Below are 19581 nucleotides of genomic sequence, written 5' to 3'. Positions count from 1 at the left end.
CCCCTGTTCATATCTCCAACAATATCAGGCATCTTCATTAATCCCCGTGGATCAATGTGTCTGGGGGTTGTAAAAATTGACAAATGACTTATTAGAATCCCACCGTTTTATTTTCCAACTGATTAACTCACAGCAATGTTGTACACTATACAGGCTCACTGATGTATCTGTTTTCCAAAGAGGGCCTCTCTCTCGCTCTCTCACTCTCTCTATCTCTCTGTCTTGCTGTGAGCGATGCACCTCCAACACTGTGCGTTAGAATCCCTTCCAGACTGCAAAGCCACAAGAACAATAAGGTGCTTTTGACACAAATACTGCCATTTTTTTCTCCCCCGGTTTCTTGACATATACAGCTGTTGAGCCGTTCTTTGGCTGACTTGCAGTATTTAGAATTCAAAGACCGCATTAATGATCATCAAACAAACCAGCAGAAACACTGGAAGTAATAGAAAAGGGTGTTTTAGTCCCTTACAGTTTCTCCTCATTTGCTTGCACACGCGCCCTATTCTTGTCGTCTGTGCCGCGCTGTTCTGTTAATTATACCTCGGCGTTCTTTTATGCCTGCTTTATGTCTAGATGTTGTTGCAGCAACATCCCACGTTGTCATCTTGACAAAATAATATAATTTTTCCACTATATGGCATTTATTACTGTAACAGACATTAGACACAGACATCTAAGTACAGATGACATCCACCAAATTAACAAGAGTATAAAATCTTTTGTTGCTGATAAAAAAAAAAAAATCTGCCTCTGTACAATTTGACTCTCGAGAGGACACTAATGACTTGTGACTTGAAGAAACTGGGTTGCTTTTTTTTCTCTCCCTGAGATGAAACCTTCTGTGCTAATGATGTTAGCTGGTATGAGCACAATGCTGATGTGGGAGTCTGTCATGAGGATGCATACAACAGCCCTTGCCCCTGGCCTCCTAGTCAAGAGGGATCTAAACATTCAGAAGTGACAGTCTGGGCTGTCTCATGTCAAACCAGAGACCCTTGCTATCACTGGGGGGTGGCATGGCCGTGAATTGAGGTGGAGGGCTACACCACACTCCTTTGTTTCTGGTGGTGTCACTCACATACCAGAGAGAAGACACACTCCTTGCATCAATCAGAGCCCCAGATACATGGCCAGTGTACCTCCCTACAACACGATGACGACACCGTCCACAGATTTTCACGCAGGTCGAATAACCAACAGCAACCGAAGGGTCAGATGTGATTCAGTGAAGCCACATTTCCCCCTTTAAAGTTCCCTTCACAGGTGGATGCATGGGTGGACAGACAGACACACACACATACACATCTTTAAACAGGCTGCTGTGGAAGTCCCTCAAAGCAAAGTTAAGTAAGATTCAACTGCAGTGCAGACTGCACACACTGACTTCCGTCTCTCCTTGTCTAACCACATAACAACAACATAACTGAGTACAGTTAGTTTAATTGGCTTTTGATATATGTTAATGCAACTAATCATAAAGGCCAACTGGCTCTAACACAGGGCTGGCATGACATCCCCCCCCCCCCCTCCTCTTGGCTCCCACAGACTTAAACTAGAAAACACGCTGGAGAGTCCCTCTCTTAGACAGTGGGAAGAAAATTAAACTGCCAAAATTGTTTTCATTGGTTACAGGCATAATCTCAGGGGACTTCAAGGCTTTTAATTGAGCTCGCTGAGCAGAAATTTGTATGGCTGTTTACCAACAACATTGGTGTCTCCCTTATACTTCTCTCGGTCTCAGTGAAAGATTAAGCAGACTGGATATGATTTTTAAGCAAACTTATCATCTCCTAGAAATTCATCTACCATTTGTAGTTGACGACTTTGTTAAGGTTCTTTTCTACTAGTAGGTGTTTATGGGAAGTGTAGTATGGCTTTGATAATGATTGATAATTGAAACTCCGACTCTCTTTGTTTAGTGTTTTGTTGGCTTTTCAGAATTTGTGTGTAGGAGGGCAATGATTCTCTAATAAACAGCAGTTCATTCAGTCAAGGATAAAAGTAAATAAGCCCACAGTTCGCCGTAGGAAAGATAATTTGTCTCACTGAGAAAAAAGAGCAACAACTCATGAAACTCAATTTAGTTTTATTGTATCACTCAGTATAGTATAATAACAGAAATGAGAGGCTGCCTTCTGGTTTTCTGCACTTTTCTTTCTCCTAGACTTTTTGTCCTTTAAATTTTTCCAGTGTGTCAAAACAAGCAAAGGCTACATGGAAACGGCAGCCCTGTGTAAATATTTATGATGTAACATCTCCATGTGAATAGACTTTCTTCCCAATCCATCCATCATTACCGGCATATCGTGAAAGCCCACCTCCCGGTGGTGGCTCAGGGCCTTAGGAAGCTCAGACAGGAGCGGCGTGTCCCCCTCTCATTCAAAGTATTTGTTTTTCTTTTGACTGGGGGCAGCCCAGCTGTGAGGGCATTCCATGTGTCAGCCCCTCCATTTTCATTCAGGGCCGACTTCAAAGCCCATTTTGGCCCATTGTTTCTGTGACGTGGCTGCTGGACCTGAAAATGCCCAAACAGAAAAATGTGATGTAGGTCAAATTACAGAGTTGTGCCCCTAGAAAAAATGGGATTCTTATGGCCAAAACATAAAGCCCTGGTTACCACCTAACTCTAGCTTGTGTGCATGTTGTCCGAATACCTCTTTGCTTGTTTATAGTGGAGCTGAATGGAAGTTACAACATGCAGAAGAAAAGAGCCGTAGTTCAGAGTAAGTCTAATCCTTTTTTTTTGCTTCCCCCCCCCCTTACTTATAAAACACAACAGAGGAATTAAAGATGATAGAAATTACTTGCAGAAGATGTTTTTCAAATGGCATTACAGACTGTACTAAGGTTCCATATTTTGAGGTTATTCGCTCCTGCAAGTGTGAATGAGACTTAGGGACAAACAGAGTATCTGTCTGTGCATGAACCGTTCTTGGACTTGTGCAATGGTTTGAAATGTGAAACATGTCTTGATTCGGTACAAACAAAGTGGGATGAAGGATCTGCTGTATTTTTTTTTTCAAGCGCAACAGTCTCTAAGAATGTGAAGGTGCAGTAGATTTATGAGGTTGTGTGTTTGCAGAAGTAAGTAAGTCTACTGCCTTACCTAAGTGGATTACAAGGTTTTAGGCTTTTCTCCTTGCACAACTTATCGGCAGAAAATAGGCGTTGCAGACGTTAGCGAAATATTGCCACCCAGACTCTCATAACATTATCATTAGCCATGGAGGATTGCTGAAATGTGATTAATACATCACCATTTTGACAGAGTGAGCCTGAAAAGGTAATATGGATTATTACAATGGTTGTAGAGCTCAATACCGCCATCCGAGTTTATCCATTTATCTGCAATGATGAGACTCCTTTGTGTTGTATGGCATTGTAACATCTATCTAAATAACAAAAGATATTTCTCCCATACACAATTGTTGTGCTGTTAATATTCAGCCCATGCAACAATGCACATGGGAATGGAGTGCTGAGACAAAACTTGACTCAGAACGGGGGAAAAGTCCATAGAACATTATGAGCGTTATGAATCGATGCTCAAGCCTCTGGTACTGGGCACTTTTTCCTTCGCTTAGGTATCTGATTACCTTCAAACAAAAATATTGCTCTTGTATTGTTCAATTACAACTGGTTGAGTGCTGAATGATGCAATTCACTATCTAAGAGCTCTTTTTTTCCTTTCTTCTTTTTTTTTCGGTGTACAATTTGTGTGTGTTTCATTTAGCCGGCCTTGGACGATACACGTTGAATAAATGCCATTTTTCTGTCGTTTCAAGTGCCTCTTTTCTCTCTGGATCCATTCAAGCTTTCAATACCTTTTCTCCCCCTCTCTTCTCCTGTCTCTTTTTTCCACGAGCAGGAGGGTTTTACTTTACTCCTTTGTCATCCTAATTGATTGCATTAACCTTTTGAGTATTGAATTTCCTGTGCATCACGCCGAGCACAATGTGGAATATTATCATAATCCTTCCAAGTAATGGACACAGGGCAATCAACAATGCTTTAGGAAAAGTACATCTTTGAAAGATGGAGCATCATATTATTTTCAGTCCAAAGACCTGGATAGGGTGAGACTGTTGAGCTTTAAGAAACTTTGTCAATAAGTGAAGTATGTTTGTTCATCTGTTAAAGAGGCTAAGGGTGCCGCTTTTAGTGTTTGCTGTGTTTAGAAAGGATGTGGAAGTTTCTGCGATTGTCTTGACTTAACATAAATGACTGATCTGTAAAAGACACACAGTTTTTTTTATTGCCGTGTAGTATATTTTATGAAAAACATTTATTATTGCTGTTTGTCTGAGCCATTGTTTGCTTAATGTTAGACTTACTCAAGATCCATTTAATATATAATATTAATAATAATCACATTATTCCTAAATTGGGCATCAAAATATCTAAAAAAGATCATCAGAAGTGATACATCTCAGCAAAGTTGTGTATTTTTGGCCAAAACAATTTTAGAATATATAGTTTCCGCTGATACAGGATATGAATATCAGCTGTAATTTGCACGCACGCTTGTTCAAATGATGGTGTGAATGGTGGTATGGCAGAATAGCTGAAACGTATCCAACATACACAATGACCATGCATTATCACGTCACCGCCCCCACTTTCCCACAGTCTTGGGTTATTGCCATGTTCCCAGGACTAGCAGCATAGCCAAGTAATAGTTGGGCTCACATTTATGCACAATGCCGACTCTACTGGTAGGAATGTTCTTTTTTTGGAGTAGTGGGAGATTAGTGAGGGTTACTGGTTGATCGCTTTTGTGTTGGAGTTGGAGAGTCACATCTCTTTGACTGCATGTTTTGACTGAGTCGAGCAGACCGTAGAATCAGGAAAGACTTGTCTGGACTGTTCTCAGAAGAAGTGCTGATAGGGTTATTGTTGATATTCAGAAAAAGAACAACTCCTGATTGTGACACCCTCTGTGGAGGATGTAGAACCAAATGTCCGTTCTTTCAGGTCCAAATGTGTTTTATGGACTTGAATATTTCATTTGAGTGCCATTTGGAAGAAAATAGAGCCATGCCATCTTCATGTATCTCACCACTATACCATCAAAATAGGTTCTGCATCTGTTTTTTGTTATATTCTATGGACATGTCACACAAAAATGTTGTGGCCCCTCAAAAAAAAGAATTTAAATATTTCAGAATTTTGTTCAGGAGTGTGTAAAATGGAACATGAATGGCAGATATCGTGATGTTGGAACTGGTTTGCTGAATATTCTTGACCAGCTGGTCCATGTTTTAGTCACTGCTTATGGTCTTGAGCTATAGGTAGTGATGGAAAGACTGCGATTTGAAATATAACTTCTTGCAATGAATTCACTTTTTGGGTGTCTTGACCAGGATTGGGATCAAGACAGCATTTTAATGTCCATAATGCGTCAGTCTTGAAATAAATGTTACGCCACTATTTATAAAAGCTGGAAGCTGGCTAAGCATATTAGCATGCAAACGTTTTCCAAACAGCAAAAAATGCAAAGTACAGCTGTTGCTGAAGGAGAAGTAATCCAAAGCTAATGATGTTGCTGCTCAGTAAGTCAGATTTAAGTAATTACAATTCTTCTCAAGAATCAAAATAATTGTTTGTACTAGTTTCATGGCAATCTGCCTAACTGTTGAGTTACAGGATTATCTCATGGCAGAGGAAAAGCTGAGGTTTCTTCAAAGTTGTTAGGATTCATCCTCTTGGAGCCATGAATGCTTCTACCAAATGTTGTACCATTTAGACGATACTGAGATGTTTCACTGGTTTAAGGAATATTTTGGTCTGTTGTTGGCACAAGATGAAAACTAAGGCACCACTGGGGATCATGAATGTTTGCCCCAACAATTTGACCGGTAGTTGTTTACAATTCGCTAAAAATCTAAAATGTGAACCTCTTGATTTTGCTATAGAATAATCAGTCAGGGGATGAGCAAAGTCAGTGGCATTTACTATCTGGGGACCATGAATATACAAGATTTGATAGAATTTCCTCCAGTAGTTGGTGAGATCTTTTGGTCTGGATCAGAGTGGTGCACCAGCTGACAGACAACACTGCTATTAACAATAACTGCAATATAGTGAAACATGTCTTGACAGTTGAACACGTTTCGTAGCGGCTAATGTTTATTGTATAAGATTTTGCACAATCTAATTTTATAATAACCATTTTTTAGGCAGATTTATTTATATTTTAACCAAAAAGCGTGACCCGTGTACCGCATAGTGTTTTCTTCTTCAGGAGGGTCACGAGAATGTCAGCGCAGTAAAACAAGAAGATTGCGTTCAAGCAGAATATAGCTTTAAGCTAATTTTATTTCTTAACTGCCGATAGTTTTTAGTTGAGGGGTCAACATAGACAAGCTTTAGTGGCAAGGTAAGCCTGTGATTTACCATGGCATGGACTTTAATCCCTTTACCCGCTTTACAATAGCCTGTTTTGGTTTGGGGAGGGGGGAGAAGTGTAAGTTGATTTTCCCTGTTTTCCTTTCCTGAGAATTATTTCGAGCAAGTCTTCTCATATTGGTTTATTATTATCTGTCTTACTGGCCCAGAATGATGTGAATGAAGATTTGGGCAGGGACAGTGAAATAAATTTCGACGGGCATTACCGGTATATTCCTTTCTAACGCTACACCTTAGCTACATCAATAATATTAAGGCCTCAAGCCTAAAACCTACACAAGACACTCCAAGGATAACAGTACAATAATAGCCTGTTAACAAGGCACGAGGTAGCCTATTGGCCTTTTGCGTTTAATCTGTTGCTGTAGCTGTTTTATTTAAACATGACGGTAAAGGAATAAAAAGTAGTTTATGTTGCAAGACCAATGTAATACCCATAACTGTCTTATAAAGGCTTAATGTCAGAAGGCTTTAGGGGAAGTGTCAGTAGAAGAACACTGATCAGCCTTGAGCCTGGGAATTAGAGACAGCAAATCTTTGTGCATAATGTGACAACTGGTAGAGTTTAGAGGCACACAAGTGGACAGCAACTTTGCAGAACATTTAAAAAAAATCTATTTTATGTAGCTTATGGGAGCACGACATTTATTTTGCATATTGTGTCTAAAAGTGTACCATATTTGTTCCAATGTGGCAGAACAACATCATGGCCGTAGCCTGCATTTAGACAACAGGAAGTATTATGCAGAATGCAGCTGCACATTAGTGGCAAGCTAAGATGTAATTTATTTGCAATGGAATGAAATGTTGATCATACGTTAATGCTGTGAACCTCCTAGCTGCCGTATTGGTGACTTCTGTAGACTGTCGTATGTTTCTGTGTAAACACTAGCATAAATGCATTAAAGTAATTGATTGTTGAAAAACAGACAAAAACTGTTACCGCGTTTCCCCGGCAACGGCTAGCATTATCTGGGTTGTGTTGATGAACTGAAGCAAAGCACCCTGTAATTCATATCAACTCTATTATATTTTTCAGCTCAAATAGGAAAAATCAATTGAAACAAGCTCTTATGCATGGATAGATGCTAGTTTTGATCAATACTATTTTCACAGGGATGGTGCCTTTGAGTTTGATTGAGGCCAGGTTGTACAAAACCAACCAGTGGTGCTCACAACCACAGCAGAAATGTAGATGTTTCAGGGGGGGATGCAGTCACTGTTTGGGCACATCTTTGTACATTTACCTGAGATGTATTGATCAAAACAGAATCATGTGATTGAGTGAGGATATAGGTCAAAAAATAAGTCAAGGTCAGTCAACAACACAAAGCCTAATCCTGTCCATCTTTTGTATTCCATCAAGCGTCACTGGTATTCCACTGGGAACCTGTGTGCCCTCAGCGTATGGAAACTAAGGGCCCTTAGTTCAATTATACAAGCCCATTGAGCTTCAGAATATTGACATATCTCTGTATTCTGAAAATGTCATGGATAATGATCAACCAGTTCACCAGAAAATGCTTTCATAGAAACCAAGATTTGGAGGCAAGATGAAGAGCGTATTGAATTTGTGGACCGGCTATAAGGTCAGGGTACCTGCTCATAGGTGGGTTTGATATGCACGAGAGATTTTTGTTAGATTTTTTTTTTTTCCGAGGCAATGGTTCTCACACATCCTTAGGATTCGCACACACGGCGTTTACAAAAATAGTACATATTGTATTGTAAACCAGGTGTTTTTGCAAAGGCGGGGAGAAGTGGGTTGAGTGGTATGCAGAGGTTACATAACAGATCTAGTTATGCTCAGTGATCACTATTAATTTCCATTATCACCGGCTGGTTGCACAGAGATACACTACCCACAGATATAACAAATTGTAAAACTTAAGAAATATATTTCAGTTCATTGGTCGGACAGAGCTGTCTAATTATTGACTATTGTAAGAAGGAGACTATATATATACACGTACATGAATGCATTTTTATTTAGATACGCTGCATATTCTGAATAAGTTTCAAATATTTCTCACCACAAAACTGCTTGAATGTTGCTCCACCAGATTTGTATTTTTTATCCACTGGAAGGAACAGGCTCACTTCTGTTTTTACCACACAATGTTGTTTTAGCGTTGCACTTATCACGTTGCAGTTCACCTTTTATTTAGATGTTAAATTGCTTATTAACGTGGGGTGAGTATCTGAGGGGAAATTAAAAAAACACAATACATCCGATGTAGTGTGAGTAAAAATCTGGCAGCAGCTTCCAGAAACTGGCAGGACGTTTTCATACCATTCACAAAAAACTTTACATCGAACAAAAGAACCAACGTTTACTTCTTCTGTTTCGTACGTCGATAACTCTGTCTTTCTGTCCGAATCCTCAGTCTTGCTCTATTACGCGACAGCTACGGCCAGAATCTTAATTGATCTAATCTGGTTACTGCTTGCTATTTTCAACAGTTCCATTAGAAAACTCCCATCCTCCCCCACCCGGTCTCTCTCTCCCTTCACCTCCCACACTCTCTACCCCCCATCTGCCCTGACCTACATGGTAGTCACATGGCCCCGGCTCCCTGGCTTGGCATTTTATGGAAAATCTGCAGGAGATAAAGCCACAGGGTTTAAAGTGTTATCCCTGCCTGTCCTTTGAGAAGGGCTAAACACTGAATGAGGTGTTATTGCATCAATGCTGTTGGACACACACACAGGCACCAAAGAGGATATCTTCCTCCCTCCTTCCCTCCCTCTCTCTCCCTCTCTCTCTCTCTCTCTCTCTCTCTCTCTCCTTTCTCTCTCTCTCTCCCTCCCTCTCTCTCTCTGTGTCTCTCTCCCTCTCTCTCCTCAGTTTGATTGGATTTAGTAGAGTGTCACCACTGTGACTTTGGGGGATTTCTCTTTCCCTGTCACTGTCTTCTGCATGCTTGCTTGGGTTATTTACTTAACTTGTCCAGAAAATGGACTGTGATCTGCAGCTTACCGCCAAAGCTAGGGAGAGACAAGTGCCTCATGGTAGTTAAGATATGCCAGACAGGCACCTAGACACTCACTTGCCTGCTCTGGCTTGCTTTACTCCCTTGCTGGTGCTGAGGGCTTAGTTTTGCACTGTGACCGAGTCCCCTTCACACTGTTGTCTGCCTGTAAATTTTCTGCTGCCCTTGCTATTCAGCCAATTACTGCAAAAGAGCTTTAGCGATTTTTTTTTTTTCCTCTCCCCCTCTTCTCTTCCTCCTGGTGTATATTTATATATTTATTTTACAAGTGAATGACAAGCATTGCTGAAGGTTAAAAAAATGCTGAATTTCATAGTGCATGTAATGTCAACTTTTTTTTTCTCTCTCTCTCTCTCTATAGCAGGACTAATCAATATAAGTCAGCTTTATCTTGTGCAGAACAAATACACACGCTGCAGACTAATATAGCTTCCTCGCCTGTTGCATTTCAATGTTGAAGCTTTCTTGCTGCCGTTACTTCTTAAATGTACAAAAGGACACAGCAGCTTGATAAAATTCTGGCAGTTTATTGTGAGATAATAAGGCTTTGCTTTGAACACACAGTGTGGATCTGCGAGTAAAAAGTTTTTGGTGTGCTATTTTTATATTTATAAATTCAGTTGTCCAAAGTTAAAGTGGATAGTACATTATATAAATAAGCCAGATACATATAATTGTGGTTCCACTTTGTTAATTAGTAGTTTTGAATTCCTTATGAAGAATGTTCTGGATCTTAAATGACAGAAAAAAATGTAATGTTCTTAATATTAAAAGGAACAAAAGAGACACTGCGAGAGTGCAGAGAAACAAGTTAAATTTATCCAGAGTTTGCAGGTTAGATGGTTTCTCCCTCTGCACCTATTTTAGCTTTTATGCTGTCAGCGTCTTCCCTGTCCTCTTGACATTAATCTGCTCTGTCCCATACTGTCAACCTTAGTACTCGTAGCTATATATTCAGTAATTGGTTTAGAAGTACACACCCTTAAGCCCATCTACACAATAATGAGGTGTACTGTATTTCGCCGCATACGCCATATGTTCCTCCCAGGTAAGTTTTCTGAGTTGTTTAGTCTCCTCGGAGCCGGAACACGGCACAAAAATATGCTTGACCTGATGTCTGTTAAAGGCCCGCAGAATGACTATCAATGCAATGTCAAATGTAATGCGGAGCCACAAAGCAGTTAAGGAATGTGTCCAGAGCGCTGTGCCATGTTGCGTTCTGGTGCTAAAATGACCAGAGCAAATATCTTCCAAAAATACTGGATAAGATGAGGCAGCAGGGACCAGCTTTGCATCACTGTGGCCGATCGGCTGTAGTAGCGCTGTAGCTCTACTTGACAGGGTGAGTGCAGACTTTCAACACACCCTCTGCAACCGAAAAAGGAACATCACATAGGTTTTTATTGTTCTATCTCTCATAAAAACAAAACCAGAAGTTACACAAGTGATAATTGTGCATAAAAGAAGTGACACCACAAAATGCACAGTGTTCCAAAACAAGAGAGCAGAAGAATAAAGGGCTCTTTCCACCAGCGTAAAATCAGCCACGCCTAGCAGTGGGAACGGAAAGCAAAACTGCTTAATGTGACAAAATAAAGACAGAAACACTCCAAGGGAAAGTTAGAATTAGGATCCTGAAAGATTTATGCCTCCATTTTATTTATAATTTGTTTTCTTTTCCTTATTGGAATTGAGTTGCAACTGAATATTTGATGAATACAGCCTAGAAGTAAGGATGTTATGTCAGCAAGGAAACAAAAAGTAAAGAGAAACAACCAAGAAATGTATTTTGCAAAGTTTGCGCTTTGGAATAAACTAACATGCCTCTGCTTTCATAAGTGGCTTGTTAATTGAATGTGGGGAGGGGGGGGGAGTTCGCTATCTGCAGGTTGTGCTGAGCCCTAGCGAGGCTAGCTGCGCCTTTCCGTATGCACTGCGCTGAGTGCTGGGTACTCTCCGTGCACAGAACACCATCTGCATTTTGCTGTTAACGCGCCTTCACATCCAAGGGAGGATTAGGAGAAAATCCCCAGGTTTTTTTCAACCAGTTGACAAATATCAGATTTGTCTCTAAAAAATTAGCTCCATCTATATCTCCCACCATATGACACACAAAAAAGATTATCTTTAATACCCAGCCAGCTTGGGTGTGGAAAAAGCAGATTAAAGTTTCAGTTTGGTCATATTTACGCAGCCACTTCAAGTACAAGACTGGGCTGCATTACACAGTAGACAGACCTCTTCACAAAGAGTCCCCCCCCTCCCCCCCCTACCCCACTGCATGTACCCCCACCCCCCAAGCTTTACCTTCCAGAAACAAGATGTCTGCCTTGAAACAATTAGACATCATACTTAAATAATTCATCATTTCCCAGTCAGTCTTTCTCTTCTACGTGTCCTTTAAACAGACAGAGTGAGCTGCCAAAGGGGCTAAAGTGAATAACAGCAGCAGGTGCCTTTTCAGATGGAGCTTTGTAGTCTGCAGAGGGTGCTGAGCTGTTATTTTAGTGGCCCACTGGTGAGGAGCAGGGGGTGGCTGGGAAATGGACCCGGTAGCTGACCTGAGACCCCAGAGCTGTCCTATTAGCAGTGTGCACGCCTCTAGTAGTTCCTGGCTTCACTCACTTCTCAGATGTTTTAAACCTGAAATACAGAAACACAACATGCAGTCACCTGCGAAGTTACAGAAAAGCGCCGCTTGAATTCCCATTTGAGAGTTTTAAGAATCTCACTTCCTAAAAATAAACTCCTTTGACCCTGAAGGAGGTCGTTGGCAGTGACAGATTGTAAGGCTGGACACGCGTGATTATTACCCATCAGCATGAATCACAGGGATTTAAACATACGAGTAAGATGTTCCTTAAGCCTCTACTAAGTCAGTGTGTTCTTCCTGACCATTTCATTATCAAATACATAATCGTCATCTGCCGAGGACAGAGCTGAAGGCCTAAGGCCCTACCTGGTGTCCTGGATGTTGACTTCCCCGCTTCCGCTCAAGACCACTGCCCCACCCAGAGGTTGCTTTATGAACACAGGAGCCCCATAAATGAAATTAAGGTGTCAATTAGTCAATTACAGCATAATAACTCTGAGGGCAGACATTTAGAGACAAAGAGAACCTCAGCTAAGTTCATTTCCTCCAGCCCAGGAGCCTAGCACTTGGCACACGTCACTCCCCACCCAGACTCGCTGAATAAGGGCCCCAGTGCTCTCCCTAATGTTATTTTCCCCTGGATATCTTTTTTGATCAACAATTTCCTTTCATGGGTTTGTTTTTCAGATGCAGGGGATGCACTTTTTCTCTCCCCAATTTGGCTAGGGAGAATTTTATAATTTAGTAATTAAAATCTTTGTTAGGCTTTAGAAATTGCAGCTAATTGAATTTAATGGGAAGATGAATTTCAATTTTATTTGATTAGCAGGACCCCTGGCATAGGTATTTATGGAAAAAACTCTACAAAAATATGCTGTGTGGGCTAAGATGGCATAATAGAATTACAGATAATCGGATTTCACTGTCATGAATTTCACTCTAATTTCACTATAATTTTCCATTAGATAGCTGGTTTACAAATATTTGCTCATCTGCGATGGGAAAGGCTATCTGTCTAAAATGATTACCGAGCGAGCCTTCAGAAATATGTCCCTTTTTTCTCCTCCCTTTTAAAACCAGATTGCGAGGGATCAAAATTAGGGAGATTGCATTATGGATGTCTGCATCCGGGAGAGCAATGGGGGAGATATGATGATTACGGCCGGGGGATGAAAGCAGTGTCAAGAAAAATGTATGACTGAAAAACATAGGCCTATTCTATCTACAAAATCTCTGCTCTCAGCACACTGCCGCCGAGGAACATGCTATATCATAATTCATGTAATATCAGCGGTGTACAGCACAAAAAGGAAAGACACTGCTGCTTATAAATATAGCTTATACTTCATACAAACTCCATGTTAATTGCTTTCAAGTGTGTACCTATAATGAGATTTTTGCTCTGTGATTTTCACAGCGTATGTATGTATGTAGGTGTATATACCGCTACACGGCAATTAGGAAAATCAAATGAGATCCTAAAGAATCATTGTCATGAGTAATGCAAACGATGATCATCAAAATGTGCGTTGCCGTCATCGTTGTTGGAGCCATGTTTGTGTGTAAGTTTAATATTCAGCTCCTTCTCTGCTTAAAAATAAATATATAATGCAATATAAACAGACGTGAGAGGGAATAATATTCCACATCGCAGACAACCTCGAATAACACCGGGGTGAACTCTTGTTGAATCCCACTTTAAAAGCCCCTGCTTCAGAATTAAGCTTTTACACGTTCAATTTCCTGCCAATTTTGCACAACATGACAGTGAATATCAAGAATAAACTTGATCCATTGTGTGCCGAAAGACACAAACTATTTTAATTTGTTGTGTTTAAAGTTGGATGCGGTGGAGGCGCTTCGTTGCCGCTCCTCCTGTGTAAACCCCCCCTCCCTCACCACCACCACCACCACCACCACCACCACCTGTACTCCACCAGTCAGGACGGACCTCCAGCCCACGCCGGCTCACACCCACTTCATCCCCATTCGCTTACTCACTTTTTGCCCCCGAACTGCCAGAGACAACAAGAGGGGTTCAAAAACACAATCTGACTTTCGGCAAAGGTCAGATTTCTCACTCGGCATGTCTCTGGGCTTTGGGCACAAAAGCCACTGAATTCACATCTTTCAACTGGGCCATAGCTTTTGTCCTGGGGAATGGAGGACTCGGAGTGGGCCCTGCACCAGACCAGCCCCTCCTGGAGTGCACTGTCAGGGGCAGCCAAACGTCTGGCCCGGCGGCCCTTTGACTGATGTACCCCTACCATGTCACACGCACAGCGGCGCGCACACACGCTCACACGCATACACACTCCACCTTGCCCTCAACATTCTCCCGCATGCACCATACAATACCCCCGGATCACATCAAACGAAAAGCCCCACAGCTCCTTTTGAAAAGTAATGGTTTCGCCCCCAAAGATGGCAGCTCCAGGGCCAGAGGGGCTGCAATGCATGGACGACAAACCCTCCCTCCTGTGGACACATGAATAGAATCCGCCCAGAAACATCCCCCGATATTAACTTTAGAGATACTCTGGAATCTTTTTCTATCTTTAATTTGTTTTCCTATGTCATTCCTATTAGTCGTATCATAGTTTCACCCACACACACAAAAAAAAGTTTGCTGGAAATGTCACTTTTAAAACAAAAAATAATCTAATAATTACACTGTCTGTCATCGCTGTGTGCTACTGGGCTATATTTCAGCTTCATTAGCAATATTTCATGCCGTCTGCACGATGCTACAGCGAACGACAAACAAGTTTCTAAGCCATGATCCACACAGGTGTCAGACTGCACCAGGTTACACTAAACCACCAAACAAAAATATGCTTGTTTGTACAGTATGTGATTGATGATGAACAGGACTGACACATAACAAAAGGTTTTTTTCCGACACCTTTGCTACAGAATACAGAGTCTGGTTACCAAGTCAGGTCATGTACAACAAAAACAATCGCATTTTTATCATGGCTACATAAGAAACTGAAGCAGTATTTACAGTACAATGTTAGATCAAGGGTGGAACCGCTCCATAGAAAGTCTTTTAAGGACGCTTGCCTTTATGTGGGTTTGGAAGGAGGAGACAAAGATTATTTTTTTTTCATTATTAACCAGGATGAGTCATCAAAATCTCAGAATCAACCTGTTTAATGTTAAAAGTTTGGCCTCCTTTTTTTTTTTTTGTTTTGACAGGAACTGAAGCCAAAACTTGTGTGTGTAACTGTATCATGGTTCACAGCCATAAATTTGTTCATTTCCTCTTTTCTGTAATCAGTAAATGCTACTCTTACAACTCCTTTTATACAGAAATACAACTGCCGTGGAACAAAAAAAAGGAAAACAAAACAGGAATGCCCAGTCGCCTTTGAAAGTTTCACTCTTGGTTATTTTGTGTCACAATCCCACATTCTGGACACGGAGCCATGTTTAGAGTATATGGGCATTATGTACAAATGGTCTAGAGGCACTTTGCATGCCGCTGCGGAAGAAACTGCCAGGCAAATAAGGGGTTTGTCTTATAAAGTATTCATTGTCACCTGGTAACGGCCGTCGTTTATCATTTCACCTAAAATTACAATGAAAACTGATAGCTTATCAGAGGGAGGGAAGGAGAAAGAGAGCGCTGCGAGGCGCAGAGGCAAAGAAAGTGCTGCACAGTCCTGAAAGAGAAGCGAGTTATTTGCTTCGAGCTAAAAGAGCTGGAGTGATGTTTTTGTCAAATCTATTTTTTTTAAAAAAAGACACTTCCTCAAGAGACAGTGTGTTAAACATTCAATTTAACCGCCTTACAAAATTGTCAAAAATACCCCTCTGCTTACTGTAGTCGCACTTTATGTAAAACAATAATCAAATATGGGTGTATTTGATTTAAATAATTAGTCTAAAAGCCTCAAACACTTAATCATTAAACGCATAATATATTTAATAAACGTGTAATCTTTTCCTCCACAAAACCTCCTCTTTCTCTTTTTTTTTTCTTTCTTTTCTTTTCTTTCTTTAAACTGTTGTGCTCCCCTCATTTGAATAGAGGCAGTGGAGGCTCCACCCCAAGAGAGTTGAAAGGCTAGAAGACCACAAAGATGGAAAGGCCAGCCCACTGAGGGAGGGAGAAAAAAAAAAACTGCTCCGGCTCCTCTGCCATAATTTCCTATCAGCCTATTCAGACAACATCACCAACAGCTTGGTCTGTGTATGTGTGTGTGTGTGTGAGAGAGAGTGTGTGTGTGAGCGTGAGGGCTGTATGGGAGCAGAGCGGCGAGAGAGAGAGAGAGAGAGGCAGCGCAGCGAGCGAGCCACATAGACAGCGACTCGCAGAAAGAGAGAGAGAGAGCAGGGAAGGGGGAGGCTCCATATTCGTTCACCTACCCCCCCCTCGTCAAACCACAGGAAGGAGGGGCCAGACCCTAAGCTGCCAATCAAATCCGCTCGTGGCAGCCGGCATTATCTCAGCAACAAACTATTGACAGATTACATGTCAAGGAGTTTAGTGCTTGATTGAAGGAAGCCCTTTTTTTTTTTTATCTAGTTACTTTTCCGCTTTATTTCCCCCCCTTCTCAACGCCGCCGCCACAACATTCGAATGACTTTCTAACAGAGTTGAGTTATATTATGAAAGTTACATGTCTGAGAGGATTTAACTTCGACTTCCCTGAATATGGTGAGTACTCTTCTTCTTCTTCTTTTTTTCTGCCTTTGTCTAGATGTGTTTTATTAGCTGACAGTTAAAGGTGTGCCTTTATCTCGGGCTAAATATACAGAGTGGGGAAGTTGTTCATGATTAAACTATGTGCCTGCGCGTACGTATACCCAAGTGTTGCGACACCCTTATTTATAGCTCTTTGACAGTGCCCAAAGGTGACTGCAATATCAAATATGATTGCCCATTTCTCCACCACACACACACACACACACGACTCATGAGTTACATGCGGCACACATGTGAAGAAAAGTTCACAAAGCAAGTTTCATTTTCTCTTGGTATATTTACTGTTCTGTTCTAGGACACTCTCTCTTCTTTTTTTTAATTTTTATTTTTTTTTAACTTCATTTACATTTTCCTGCTTGATTTCATTTAATTACATGTTTTTGAATTAGACATCCAGGTATTGGTTTGACACACAGAGGCACTGGCGATGCCATTAGGGTAACCTGAATGGCCTAAGGGTTTGTTGCCAAGGGGACAAAGCAAACAAACTGTTGTGTTGCTTATGTTGTCACACATGTAAAGGGAACAGGAGCACTGCTAACACCTTTCCAGGTACTTCTAATTAGCGTATATACAACCACACAGGTGTTTGTTGCATTAATACGTAAACATGCAGGTAAAATCCAACGTGTTAAAACGAGAGCCGAAACAATATTCACGTAAAATATTTATTGAGATTGTTCTCTTCCATGCCGTTTCTGTGCAAAAGTACCTGTGAGGCAGATTATTTTCAATTTCATTGAACCTGTAGCTGCCATGGTTGACAGCAGTCATTCTGTGCGCACTTTTAGAAAGATAAACTTGTCCTGTTGTAACTGGATTACAAGCGTCACTCTCTTCCCCACTTTACATGTGAGAAGGGTTTTTTTTTATTTGTATTTTTGAGCGTGTGTGTGTGCGTGTTTTAAAATAACTCATAATTTACGGTCACATTTAGTACTTTCTGTTTTGCTGTGCTGTATGTACGCGTGTCGATTTTCTGATTGCATGCACTGTGGTGTGGTGTCTTCCTTTTGTAATGTGTGTGTATTAATAGTCACTCTGTGTTTCATTATTATAAGGCATAAACGGTAAAGCCAAGCACAAAGTTTTTTACAGAGATTATAGCTTCTCTTTCACTCTGATCAATCTCATCTGCCCTAATTTTTGAAACGCCTCATGATAAACTCCCAGAACATATTTAGATTGTAGTATTTTAGAGTTGGGTATTTTTAAAATGGTGCTGGAGTGTTTCAATTGTATACAAAGGATTCTCATTTATACATTTAAATCAACCTTCTTTTTTTGTCTTTTTTAAAATATTTAGAATAAAGAATAAATCCTTCTTGACGCAGGCTTTGCTCCAGGCTGTTATTCTGAACGTGTTTGTATAGGCTTTTCTGCTCTCAACTTTAACACGCCGGTATTGATGGAGGGAGGGGGGGAAAAAATAAAAAAAAATCAATCTAAAGATGATGTTTCGTATTAATTAAAACTCTTAGGAGCCTGGATAGCAGACCACTGTGGCCACAGGGTTTCACAAACACATTCGAGGGACAGAGGCAGGGCTGGGTTATTACGTCTGGTTATTTAAGGTTGTCCTGCATTATAGTTTAAAATAACAACAAACAAGTTCAACTGTTATCGTGACACACCCTAATTTCAAACTTTTCGTCAGCTTGGAAAATGTTTTTCTCCCCTCATATGAGTCATAATGTTGATTGCCTTCTCCCTCACTGAGTCGTCTCATTAACCCTTTGTGGCCCTCTCCATCGTTTACGGCCTTCCACAAAAAAAAAAAAAAAAAAAAACCAGGATGAAATGAGGGAGAAAAACAAGCCCAGGTCTGAAGGCCCCTCAATAACCTTTTATCACAATTTAGCAATAACCTGAATCAATTTGATGTCTTAAGCAATAAAATATGCTGTTGCACTCCTCTTTCTGCTGCTCCTTGGATGACAGTAAATTTACATTTTTTAATTAAACTAGCCGGAATTTTTATTAGGGGGCCGGGCTATGCTAATGGAAATGTTGTGTACAGCAGATTAACAGAGTTTTGAAATAAATTTAACAGGGAGACATTTGGATGAGGGGAGAAAAAAAAAGAAAAGAAAAAAAAAAAAACGCGAGTCATTGTCTTTAACCTCTTTCATGCCGATTTCTCCTGGGGGATCCTTGTATTCTAAGGAGCCTTGTCAGGGAAGAGTGCTTCTCAGCAACGAGGTGATTAGTATCGCCTTGTCAACCGAGGAAAAAAAAAAAAAACACACATTCTCCACATTTACCTTTTTAACACCTCTCTCAAATTCTAGCAAGGTGTTTTTTTTTTTTAGTCATCTTTGAGTTAATTTGAATTAAATGTCTAAAGCAAAAAAATAAAAAAAAGCTTTGTTTTTTCATCTAAAACATGCAGAAATTTCATCTGAACATTTTAACTTACATCGAATAACTGCACGTCACACAGAAAGTCTTTGCGTTAATTTTTTTCCCCCAGCGTTTCTCTATCTTTAAATTTCCCCTATTTTACAAAGTGTCAAATGCAGCAGTTAATGGCAGTGTATGTTTGTGTAGTTTTATGGTCCGCTCTCAGTATTTGATTGATGTTGCGCGAGGCTGTGTGTGTGTTATGCCTGGTTTTAGCAGAGTGGCAGAGGGGTAAGAGAAGGGGGGATACAGACAGCAGACAAGGGCAGGGAGGTGTGTGTGTGTGTGTGTGTGTGTGTGTGTGTGTGTTGGGTTGAGGAAGGGGGGGGGTTTAAAGAGAAAGAGAGGGACAGCTGAGTCCTGATTGAGCATGTGCCCAGTCATCAGACACAAACCACCCAACACCATAATTACCTTAACCCCCATCTTTTAATACCCAAATCACACCAACTGGCCTTTTTTTTTTT

At 40.8% G+C, this 19581-nt stretch overlaps 1 protein-coding gene across 2 annotated transcripts in view; it reads left to right on the top strand.

The window, feature by feature from the left end:
• The first annotated feature begins 16071 nt into the window (after positions 1-16071).
• Positions 16072-19581, top strand: part of casz1 (castor zinc finger 1) — a 73569-nt gene continuing 70059 nt past the window's right edge. Inside the window, exon 1 of one of the 2 annotated variants that reach the window (XM_008282576.1) lies at positions 16072-16663. In XM_008282576.1, coding sequence (XP_008280798.1) covers positions 16615-16663 — 49 coding nt within the window. In that variant the 5' untranslated portion in view covers positions 16072-16614. The remainder of the gene's footprint in view (positions 16664-19581) is intronic. The other variant, XM_008282578.1, reaches the window with a different exon arrangement.

The sequence above is a fragment of the Stegastes partitus genome, unplaced genomic scaffold (genome assembly GCF_000690725.1).
Source record: "Stegastes partitus isolate 25-593 unplaced genomic scaffold, Stegastes_partitus-1.0.2 Scaffold278, whole genome shotgun sequence".
In the NCBI taxonomy this organism is placed as follows: domain Eukaryota; kingdom Metazoa; phylum Chordata; class Actinopteri; family Pomacentridae; genus Stegastes; species Stegastes partitus.
The sequence above is the reverse complement of the archived record's forward strand: the minus strand, read 5'-3'. Positions and strand labels throughout refer to the sequence as shown.